The sequence below is a fragment of the Staurois parvus genome, unplaced genomic scaffold (genome assembly GCF_062004578.1).
Source record: "Staurois parvus isolate SC_StPar_1 unplaced genomic scaffold, SC_StPar_1.0 ptg000225l, whole genome shotgun sequence".
In the NCBI taxonomy this organism is placed as follows: Eukaryota; Metazoa; Chordata; class Amphibia; order Anura; family Ranidae; genus Staurois; species Staurois parvus.
The window spans coordinates 2,544,195-2,556,407 of NW_028318021.1; the positions used below are offsets into that span (position 1 = coordinate 2,544,195).

At 44.9% G+C, this 12,213-nt stretch overlaps 1 protein-coding gene across 2 annotated transcripts in view; it reads left to right on the plus strand.

Annotated features, from left to right (window-relative positions):
* LOC149460565 (E3 ubiquitin-protein ligase rfwd3.S-like) overlaps positions 1-12,213 on the plus strand; it is a 33,486-nt gene that overhangs the window by 18,245 nt on the left and 3,028 nt on the right. The window contains exons 8-9 of one of the 2 annotated variants that reach the window (XR_016313042.1): positions 342-559; positions 1,849-2,773. Coding sequence is in view for 1 of the 2 variants with exons in the window: in XM_089679476.1 (XP_089535602.1) it covers positions 342-559; positions 1,849-1,992 (362 nt within the window). In the remaining variant the exon portion in view is untranslated. Of the gene's footprint in view, positions 1-341; positions 560-1,848; positions 5,939-12,213 lie in introns of those variants that run through there. The other variant, XM_089679476.1, reaches the window with a different exon arrangement.

Sequence of the window (12,213 nt, forward strand, 5' to 3'; positions counted from 1 at the left end):
GTGTCCCCCATTGGAAGATTTCCCAAAAATTACTGTTCAGGTGTCAACCCAAAATTTGGGATTTTCTTTTACTTTCACTTTCAATAACATAAAATTTACCAAATGTATATAAAATGTGGACCTACCAAAACCATGCACTACATGTCAAGACAATCAGACAAGACTTTGTACTTCTTGTTGGTAGATCTAAAGAAGGCTGTACAATCCGGTTGTAGAGTGTGTATGGCCCGTTTTAGGAAAGAGTAAATTGTTGGGTGTATGATTGGGAGAAAACAGTTTGTTGTTTTTTTTTTTTTGTTTTTTTTTATATCCTCTGTGACCTGTACATGTTCTGTTGACAGATCAGACCCATAACTACATGCGCTCTGTGATGATGAAATTCACCAGCAACCGCCTGGCAGACTCTGCAGATAGGTACAAATGTTCTTGTTCCCCAGTACAGACCTTCAACATGGGGAACACCTGTAAACATCTAACCAAGAATGCCATATTCCCGATTCCAGACAAAAATGACGGTATACTAGTGTGTGCTGGAGACGAATCCTCCAACTCGGCCATGGTAAGAAATGCTGTACAGTCATCGTCCTAGTTACATGCAACTTACTACATACAAGAGTCCTCATAGATGGCCCATGATATCTACAAAGTGCCACTGTGCAGATCTGCATTTAGTATATGTAACGCTAGGGAAGACTCACATATTGTGTGACAGGTGTGTTGTAGGTGGAGGCTGCTCATGTGTTGCAGGTATAAGCAGAGTGTACACACACATCCTCTTCCCCTCCCCATGGGAATATCTGTTCTTGTAGTTTACATACTGTGCAATAGTAACATCTTTATTAGTGGAGAAAAGGCTGTGGTGTTCAAGGCTTTCCTGAAGTCACAAGATGCAGAACCAGGGGCGGACTGACCATTTGAGCACTTGGGCACTGCCCGAGGGCCCGGGGTCAGTAGGGGGCCCCATGACATGCCCCTGGTACCTTCTTTCTTTTTTTTTATAGGCTTTTTTGAGTGTGGGCAAGGACACAGGGGCCCCATGATCCCCTATTGCCCGGGGGCCCCATGAGTTGTCAGTCCGTCCCTGTGCAGAACTATAGTTAGGAACACTTCATCTCTTCCTGTATGCAGTAGGAAGAGGTACCACTTAGAGTAAAATCAAACCACCACCTCCACTTGTGGGTGCCAAGACCACAGGGGGCACATCCTCATCCCAACTTCATAAACTGAAAGAATCTGTACCACTGCTAATTTCTTACTTTTTCAATATACTTTATCATATAGGGAACCATGCATTACAAGCAACAACATCCAGTAGACCCTGCTCTTCCTGTGCTCACCCAGGGAGAAGCTTATTCTTGGAGGTTCAGAATTAAGCCCCTCTGTGTTGGAGAAGCAGGGTTTGGTGCATGGCATTTGTTTCTCTATGGAATAAAGTTTGATGACCGCAAGGAATACACAGTAGTACAGCTTCTTTCACTTTTGGATTTAAGCTCTTCTTTTTAGACACTTCAGGTGCTGTGATGCCCAAGTTTGAGTAGGACCTTAGGCAGGGAATACACGACATCTGACTGTTGTGGTGTGAGGGCCGTAGGGTGGGCACCAGGGGTCTATGTTGTAGAGTTGGATTAGGTAGGCTGTGTGCCCTGTGGGCTCAGAATGACCAATGACCTGTGAGCCAGAATTTGATAAGGTAGTTAATTTTACAAGTGGGGAAAGGACTCTGGGAAGTTGATCTCTACTGGGGGTTCTCCATGTGATATGAAGCAGCTATTAGAATTGTACAAGCCTTAGATTCATAAAACTTCTGAACACCTACAAACCCCAGAATTTGTCTCTTCTCCATTCCAGCTTTGGCATTCCAGGAGTGGCAGCCTCATCCAGAAACTACAAGCCGACGAGCCGGTGTTGGACATTTGCCCCATGAAGGTGAACCAGACCAGCTTGCTGGCCACCCTGACAGAAAAGAAGGTGAAAATCTATCGATGGGAATAATGAGGACAGACTGACAGATTCACCATGGTGCCCGCTGTCCACAAAAAGCTGCATTCACTATTGTGGCCAAAGTGAAAATTGTTTAGTGTTTTTGGGTTCCCACGGAGAACCCACAGTATGGGATTTTTTTTTATTATTTTATTTATGTTTAGTAGATGGAAACTGTTTCAGGACAACCACCAGGAGAGGACGGGCCAAACACCTCATGTGGGTTCTGTAGGCGGCTGTGTTTATCTCAGCATAAAAGGGATCTGGGACACCTGTCTATGAGGAGATTTCCTCTCGCTTCCAGTTTCATCTCTTGGACAGGAAGTGTGGTACAATCTGCCCAGTGGCACACAGAAATAAAATAACCCTGACAGAGGCTCTGACCCTCGCCTGCCTCATACAAAACAATACAAATTTTATTCTTCAAAGACACGCTCCCTCTGTGACATTGTATGGAGTCTCCGTGAGGTGAACACTGATGGGATGCCATGGCTGCCTTGTGGATGAGGGCAGTGGCTGGCTGCCGTGATGACAGAAATGCTCCTGGTTATCTCTAGGATGGTGGCCTGAGGATGTTTATGGCTCCTGTGCTGCCTGATGGTGGGCCTGACTGCTGTTCTGGGGGGCTCGAGCCAAGGATCCCCGGAACGACACTGCTGCTGTCCACGCCTCTCTAGCCTGCAGACTACCCGGTCTCTGTCTGATTGAGGAGCAGGACATCAGCCTCTTGTGCCTGAAGAGAGCCTGGACCAACAACCTGGCTGTGCTGGAGCACCTGCCGTATGTCCAAGAGGTGAGACATCCCATTATCCTCCCTATCCTTCTCCTCCTTCGAGGCCCACTGCGTCCGACTATTCTCCCCAACCCCCCTGAAGATTGCTGTGATATACCGGCCTCCTGGATCCATACCCCGCTTCCTGGAAGACTTCTCCTCCTGGCTACCCTTCTTCCTCTCCTCTGAGCTACCCACCATCATTCTTGGGGATTTCAACATCCCTGTCAACCTTGACAACCCGGACACAGCCCGTCTCCTCCACTTAACCTCCTCCTTTGCACTTGCACAGTGCATACAATCCACCACCCACTCCGACGGTAATATCCTTGATCTTGTCTTCTCCAACCGCTGCGCTCCCCACAACCTCACTAACACCCCCTTCCCTCTCTCTGACCACAACCTGATCACCTTCTCTATCTCCTCGTCCTTCAACACCTACCCTCCAAATGTCACACTACTACCAGCCGAAACCTCCGCAACCTTAACCCTGCCTCCCTCCACTCTGCAGCTGATCAACTCCACGACCGCATCCTCCCCCTGTCCTGCCCCGACTTGGCTATGACTGCCTACAACAACGCGCTGTCAGCAGCCCTTGACTCACTAGCGCCTTTAACCACACGCAACATCAGACTCTGACCGCTCCAGCCCTGGCAGACTGATCACACCAAAACCCTCAAACGACGCAGTCGTGCCCTGGAGCGAATATGGCGCAAAACAAAATCCCAACAAGCTTTCACCTGCTACAAATCTGCCTTCCGCACCTACACCTCCTCCCTCCACGCAGCCAAACAAGCCTACTTCCTGACCCTCATCAAGGCCCTCTCCTCCAATCCTCGCCGACTCTTCTCCACCTTCAACTCTCTACTCTCTCCACCCCCACCTCCACCCAGCACCTCACTCACCGCCCTTGAGATTGCCAATCACTTCAAAAACAAGATTGACACAATTCGCAAGGACATTGCCGCAACTCACACGCCCTCTCAACCCGTCCCCTCTCACACAGCTACCCCCTCATCCCCCCTCCCCCTCGACATTACCCGCAGGGACTTTGTCACTGCTCAAACTCCCTCCAACCCCGTTCCCCCTCACTCAGCTACCCCCTCATCACCCCTCTCCCACGGCCCCACCACTGCTCTGACCTCCACTCCCACCCCACCCTACATTCCTCATACTGAAGCTCCCCCAACACTCCACACCTTTGACCTTACTACCATCGAGGAAGTCTCCAAGATCCTCTCGTATGCCCGCCTCACCACCTGCCCCCTCGACCCTATCCCCTCACAATTCCTACGACCTCCCTCCCCCTCCATCCTACGCTCCCTCACCCACATCTTTAATCTCTCCCTCTCCTCCGGCACTTTCCCCTCCCCACTGAAGCATGCACACATCACCCCCATACTTAAAAAGCCCTCCCTGGACCCCAATGACCCGAACAACCTCAGACCCATCTCCCTGCTCCCACTTACATCTAAACTCCTCCAGCGTCTCGTCTTCACCCGCCTATGCTCTCACCTCAACGACAACAACCTCCTCGATCCCCTACAGTCTGGCTTCCGCCCCCTACACTCCACCGAAACCGCCTTACTCAAACTCTCCAACGACCTTCTAACCGCCAAAGCTAATGGCCACTATTCAGTGCTCCTACTCCTTGACCTCTCTGCGGCCTTCGACACAGTTGACCACCCCCTCCTCCTCAAAATACTACACTCCCTCGGCCTCAGAGATTCTGCTCTCTCCTGGCTCTCATCCTACCTGTCACAACGCTCTTTCAGTGTTACCTATAATGCTACCACCTCCCCCTCACTCCCCCTCTCTGTTGGGGTCCCTCAAGGCTCTGTCCTTGGGCCCCTTCTCTTCTCCATCTACACCTCCTCCCTTGGCCAACTCATACACTCTCACGGCTTCAACTACCACCTCTATGCCGACGACACACAAATCTATCTCTCAACCCCCCACCTCACCCCCTCGGTCTCTGCCCAAATCACACACCTACTGAGCGACATATCAGATTGGATGTCGCTCCACTTCCTTAAACTGAATCTCTCCAAAACCGAGCTCCTTGTCTTCCCCCCAGCCCGAACCCCACCCCCCCATTAACTTCTACATCACATCCAACAAGGCCAATATCAAACCCGCTCTGCAGGCCAGAGTACTTGGTGTCATTCTGGACTCCAACCTATCCTTCCAGCCCCAAGTCCAATCTTTAACAAACTCGTGCAGACTCCACCTCCGCAACATCGCCACAATCCGCACGTTCCTAACCCCAGAAACCACTAAACAGCTCATCCACTCCCTCATCATATCACGACTCGACTACTGCAACTCCCTCCTCACTGGCCTGCCTCACCGCTGGCTATCCCCGCTTCAGTCGATCCTGAATACGGCTGCCAGACTCATTCACCTTTCCAACCGCTCCATTTCCGCCACCCCCCTCTGCCAATCCCTCCACTGGCTTCCGATTGCGCAACGGATCAAATTTAAAATCCTAATACTGACGTACAAAGCTGTCCACCATACTGCCCTGAACTACATCACTGACCTAATATCGAAGTACCGCCCAGCACGCACACTCCGCTCCTCACAAGACCTCCTTCTCTCTAGTTCCCTGGTCTCCTCCTCCCATGCCCGCCTCCAGGACTTCTCCAGGGTGTCACCCATCCTCTGGAACTCCCTGCCCCAACCCATCAGATTATCACCTACTCTCCTCTCCTTTAGGCGCACCCTGAAAACCCATCTCTTCAGGGAAGCCTACCTCACCCCCTGCTAACTTGCTGACCTCCTCCACTCTTCCTACCACTCCATCCCCCACAGCTATCTCCTCCTGTACCACTATCCCATCCCTTCTAGATTGTAAGCTCGAAAGAGCGGGGCCCTTGATCCCCTCATGTTTTGCATTGTATTGGTATTGTTCTGTCACATGTTCTGTCCCCCTTTGTAATGTACAGCGCTGAGTGAACTATTGGCGCTTTATAAATACTGTATAATAATAATAATTATATGCAATACACATCCTGCACTGTATACTGCATCTACAGTATATACCATAATACATCCCATATAATACAACCTGGCTATGCTGGAATGTTTGCAGGATGTCTGAGAGGTGAGAAATCCTATAATATATAACCTGTTGTCAAGTTATAAACTGTCTGTTATATAAAAATAATAAAAAGGAAAAAGAAATACAGTTTATAATGTTTACATTATATAAAATATATCCCATAATACAACCAGGCTGTGCTACAGTGTCTTCAGGACATAAGAAAGGCAAGGCATCTCATAATAGAACTTGGCTGTGCTGGAGTGTATGCAGGATGTCTGAGATGTGAGATTCTATAATATAACCCATAATTTACATTATATATTCAATACATCCCAGAATATCCCAAATATTACAGTCAGGACTGCTGCACTGTCTGCAGGATATCGGGGAGATGAAAGGCCCACATCCCATAATCTACAGTACAATACATCATATATCCTGTACAATACGATCTATATACCATAATATACCCTGTATAATACAACCTACAGTTAAGTCCATATATATTTGGACACAGGCACAATTTCAGTTGTTTTTTTTTTTTTTGTTTTTTTTTTCTTCAGGTATTTACCAAAACTTATCCAAGCTGTAGTTCTATAATGGATATGGATTGAAAGTGCACACTCTCGGGTTTAATTTGGAGGAAGGATTTAGGAATTACAGCTCTTAAGAGTAGCCATCCCCCCCTTTTTTCAAGGGAACAAACATAATTGCACAAATGAATATAATCATAAATAAAATGTTCATTTTTAATATTTTGTTGAGAATCCTTTACTGGCAATGACTGCCTGAAGTCTGGAACCCATGGACATTACCAAAGACTGTTTCCTCCTTTCTGATGTTTTGCCAGGCTCTAGCAGCAGCTGTCTTCAGTTGTTCTTTGGGGGTCTTTCTGCCTTTAGTTTTGCCTTCAGCAAGTGAAATGCATGCTCAATTGGGTTGAAGCCAGGTGATTGACTCAGCCATCGCAGAATATTCCACTTCTTTTCCTTCAAAAGCTCCTGGGTTGCTTTTGCAGTGTGTTTTGGATCATTGTCCATCTGTACTGTGAAGCGCTGTCCAATCAACTTTGCTGCATTTGGCTGGATCTGGGCTGACAGTATATCTCTAAACCCTGCAGAATTCATCCGGCTGCTTCTGTCTTCTATCACATCATCGATAAACACCAATGACCCAGTGTCACTGGAAGCCATGCATGCCCATGCCATCACACTGCCTCCACCATGTTTTACAGAGGATGTTGTGTGCCATCCAAAGAACGATTTTCCAGAACTGGTCTGGATTTTTTTAGATTTTTTTTGGCAAAGTCTAATCTGGCTTTTCTATTCTTCAGGCTTATGAATGGTTTGCACCTTGTGGTGAACCCTCTGTATTTGCTCTCGTGAAGTATTCTCTTGGTTGTAGACTTTGACAATTATACGCCCACCTCCTGCAGTGTGTCCTTCATTTGTCTGCATGTTGTGAATGGGTTTTTCTTTACCATAGAGAGTATCCTGCGATCTTCCACCGCTGTTGTCTTCCGTGGACGGCCATGCCTTTTTATGTTGCTGAGCTCACCAGTGCGTTCTTCTTTCCTCAGAATGTACCAGACTGTTGATTTGAACACTCCTAATAATGTTGCTGCGATTTCTCTGATGGATTTGTTTTGTTTTTGAATCCTTACAATGGCCTTTTTCACTTACATGGACATCTCCTTTGAACGCATGATGTAGGTTCACAGCAATAGATTGCAAATACCACAGAATCAACTCCAGACCTTTTACCTGCTTAATTGATGAAGAAATAATGGAGTAGCCCACACCTGGCCATGAAACAGCTTTTGATTCAACTGTCCAATTACTTTTGGTCCCTTGAAAAAGGGGGGATGGCTACTCTTAAGAGTTGTAATTCATTTACCCTTCCTCCAATTTGGATGTACATACCTTCAAATTAAACCGTAGAGTGTGCACTTTCAGCCCATATCCATTATATAACTATAGCTTGAATATGTTTTGGTAAATACCTGAAAAAATCTAAAATTGTACCTGTGTCCAAATATATATGGACCTGACTGTATATACTCTAATACATTGCATAATATAAAATCTATGTACACCAATATACATATAGTGCAGTACTTCCTGGCTGTGAATGGGAAAACTACTCCTCTGTGAATGGAAAAACTACAAGTCCCAGCAGCCTTTGCAGGGTGTTGCACAGCACCGTGCTAGTTCATTGAGCCTTCCCATCAGTATGTATCTGCTGCCCTGTATGGGATGTAAGAGCAAGCAGATATACTGACAGGTCAGGGGGAGACTTGCATGGCACCAGTGATCTGCTGATCGCTGGTGCAATGCTTTACAGGCTTCAGAAACAAAAACGAAATGCACATTTTGTTTTACGTGCATTAAAAGGTGAATTTACCCTTTATAAACTAGTAATAAATAATACTCGGTGAGTAAGACCGAGAGTGGCTATGTGATGGTTGGCTGGAATTACAAGAGGGTGTTTCTCGTTCTCAGCCATGTTTGCATTATACAAGCACCCTCCTACTCTGATTAGTCAATCTTTATAAATTACTGGATTCAAACATTTGAGCAGTGATTTTTTTTTTTTTTTTTCGGCCTTCAACAAAGCCTTTATCTCTTCCAAAAACATCTCTTGTTGGACACGTTTTGATAATTACCATTTCTGCTTGCAAGAAATCTGGCAGACGGCATAACTTTTTTTCAACCATGCCAACGCTTGCATAAATCTTTTTGAGTGCTGCTGGAAAAGGATTTATTGATGTGTGTTGCTATACCTCTCACCAAAGACTTCTGACTTGAGAATCTGAGAAATCTGTGAGCCTAACCGGTGTTCATGCACTTTGCTTGTCAAGGTTGTCACTTCAGGTCTGATCTCACTGTCAAAATTTGGTTCAATAAGGTCAAATACCTCCGCTTTCGATGGCTTGCATGGCGTAAGAAATCTGAGCCTGAGAACCAGTTGGTATGCTTCAGGTGAGCTGCTTGAATTGGTCTGGTCCTTGTGTAGTTTTCAAATGTTTTCAAACTCTTTATCTGCTTCATTGGGTTTGTTTGCAGAGCTCTTAAGCTTAGGCTAGAATTTACACATACAAGTGGTGGGATCAGTTAAGCTGGCCATTCACCCCCCCCTTTTAACCAGCGGGTTCAACAAAAAAACTAAGCCGATTCACCCATCCACACATTCAATATGGATGGAAGAATCCTTCCTTCTGCACTATTGTATTCTGACAGTGGGACAACCTCCCTGTTGTAAGAATACACAGATCAGCACTGCAGCCTATTGCCTGAGGCAAAGAGCGAATGTCTTATCCAACAGGGCGGCTGAACAGAAGTGGACATAATCCCTGCTGAATCAAAGTTGAATGGGACAGACGTCCATTTTGTGACATCGGTAGGTCAACCACAGTGACCACACATGGATTAAAATTCAAATGGGCTCTGCTGCATCCGGCCACATTTTGGTCCTTGTATGGCCAGCTTTGCTAAACCCCCTTTCTCCCCTTTTCTTTAGTTGGCTGCATCTGAGATCTCAGAGTGTCTGAAAGGCGATAAGTTAAAAAAAAAAAACAAAAAACAATCAAAAAAATTTTGGCTGTACATACACTTTAACAATATGGGCACTGGTGTGTCCACATGTGGTCAGATTTTAGTTGGTGTGGAGTTTTCAGTATAAGAGTTTAAATATAATTTGATAAAGAACTTATCTTTGAAAAGAATGACTCACATTCCCAATAAATTCAGAATAAATTTGTTTATACATTTAACATTAAGTAATACATTATCATTTAAAAAGTTAATCAACATTTCTAAAAATAAGCATCTAGGACAACAGTGACAATCCATAAAGTATTTGAAATGAATAATTTATTAACCAACAACATGTATTCATTTAGATCTCAAGACAGTAGTCTGTCCAAATCTACTCTTGGCAACAAATATTTTACAACAAATTCCACACAGTGAGAAAAGTGAGAGTATATATGTGGAGAAGATGTATTGCCCTAACAACCAATCAGATTCAACTTATTTTTCTCAGTCTAGTTAGAATTTCCCTGTTTTTCTGTGATTTACTGTGTGTTACAGTAAAACAGAGGGTTGCACATTTTTGCCTTCTTTACAGAATGCTGGAACCCCCGGTGCTATTTTTATTGCCAGCCTCTGATGGCAAAAAGGGCAACAAAGAAATACAAGGAGCCTCAAAAAGAATTGTTTAGACTGCAATGTCACATTTCACCAGCAGGTGGTGCTGTATGTGATGTCTGGAAATGACAGCACTTTGTTTAGAACAGTGGTTGTCAATGTATGAGCTAAAGGGGGCCCCAAATGTGGCCCCGGACATCACGAAAGGGCTGCACATAATGTTCAGCATATGAAATGCTTGACAAGACTGTCAGAAACTGCAGATCTAATAGAGGAAATAAGGGTCAGTTTTCAGGGAGTGTAAACATGCTACATTTTTGGCTGGGGATATGCTACAGAAAACAGTAAAAAAAAAACTGGCAACATGTTACATGAGGCTAGTAGAGATCAATGCTATTACCCAAATCAATGTTCCCACTACAGACTGCTAAGGCCCAAGGGCCGCACATCATATACCAAAGGGCCACAGATTGGGCGACAGAAGTTTTAACCCAAGAGCCAACTGCTAACTTCTCTTTTGGGAATTTCCATGAAGTCTCTTTTAAAAGAAAACATCTGTTTGGTTGCAATGGGCATAGTTTTTTGCTGTCCCCACAAATATTTTACACAGGTGCAAAACATATGTTACAAACAGCAATGTTTTAAGGCGCAATGTCAGAAGGCTATCATTCCTAATTGGCACATGAGTGCAACGAGCAGTGTGCAAAGCCTTGTGAACTGTAGCAATCAATTACATTTCAGTTTACTAAAGTCAGATTGATAAAAAAAAATGTATTCTGATTTTCTGGTTTGCACATTTTTGTCCTATTGACTAAAGCTGGCCATAGATATAGGAGAATGATCAGAGCTGTAAGCATAATCCAAACATAATATCACACAGCGTTGCCCTTAAAGTAAAGGGAACCGGCATTGCTAGGTGGGAGGAGAAGGGAAGTGAGACATATACTCCGTATACCTGGAAGGACCAAGCATATCATTTTGCTCTTCAAGGCAAATGGAGCGATGGGGAATAGAAATGAAGGTAATTAAGTGCTGTGGGGGCTGCCATTAAAGTAATGGAGTTGGGCGATTCATGTAATGCCTATAGGCGTTGCAGAGACAAAGTTCTTTAGCTCTTAAAGTGAAAAGACCAAAAGTCTCCTTTTCTCCATTAAACTAAGCTACTTCAGTAGCATAGATTGCAGGTCTTGCATGTTTTGTGCCCCCTTCCTGCTGATGCATCCAAGGCAGCCGCTTCTTCTGTCTACCCCGGCCTATACTGTAGACAGCTTAACTCTGAAAGAGCCGTATTTATGAAAGTACCTGCAGGGAAACTGGTGTTGGTGTATGTAGCAACCTATCAGACTTTCTCTCTCTTTCATTCTGCCAATAAAGCATGGTGAAAAGACAGCAGTTCGACCAGTTACTACAGGAAACAATAATTCGCTCTTTGGACACTTTCCTAAATAATAAGGTTGGGCATAAGTACACAACGATCAGACAGGAAAGCAACACTGACAGCCTCACTAGCAGACTTACTCAAAAAGAATTCTTAATTTTTAACTGATAATTTTCACGAACACATAGCAACTAATCAGAATATGTCCTGTACTGATCTGACATATGCAAATTCTAACTGGGCTAATCTGCACTTAGAAAGGGGGCTTATGAAATAGGAACTCTTTGTTGCATACAGTTAATTGCTGGAAGGGCTTCAACCAATGCTTGGGGTCACACAAAAGGCTTTTCTACCATCTCAGGTCCTCTGTTATCGGGCAGTCACATTGGATGGGGTTTAGCATTCTCATACTACTCTACGAGAATAAAAAAAAAAACCCTTTGAAGCAGTGCAAATGCAAGTCAGAAGGAGGTTAAATGCATCTGTCAAAGAATTCTGAAGGATCTCATAAGAGTCTCAAACTAATGCCATCGACAGAAGTCCAAAGGCTTGTTTTCAGCCTAAGGCCCCCTCCACACGGGCATCATAATTTACTTATGTTTACTCAGGAACTTGTGACAGCTGTATGCAATGGGCCAAAAACTGTGTGTAAAGAGTAATGGATACAAATGGAGAAACAGAAAAAGGGCGCACTGACCTAGTGCAACCTGACTCTGAGGAAGAGGTTGTCTCCTCGAAACGCGTTAGCCAGTTGGTCATCCAGAGTTCCATCGTATGGACTCAGATGTTGTTTGGATCATACATCTTGTTCAGTTTGACATGCCTGTGTTAATATGTCCATTGTGAGTATGATACCTATTTTGTTTCTTCAATAAATTAATTTAAACGA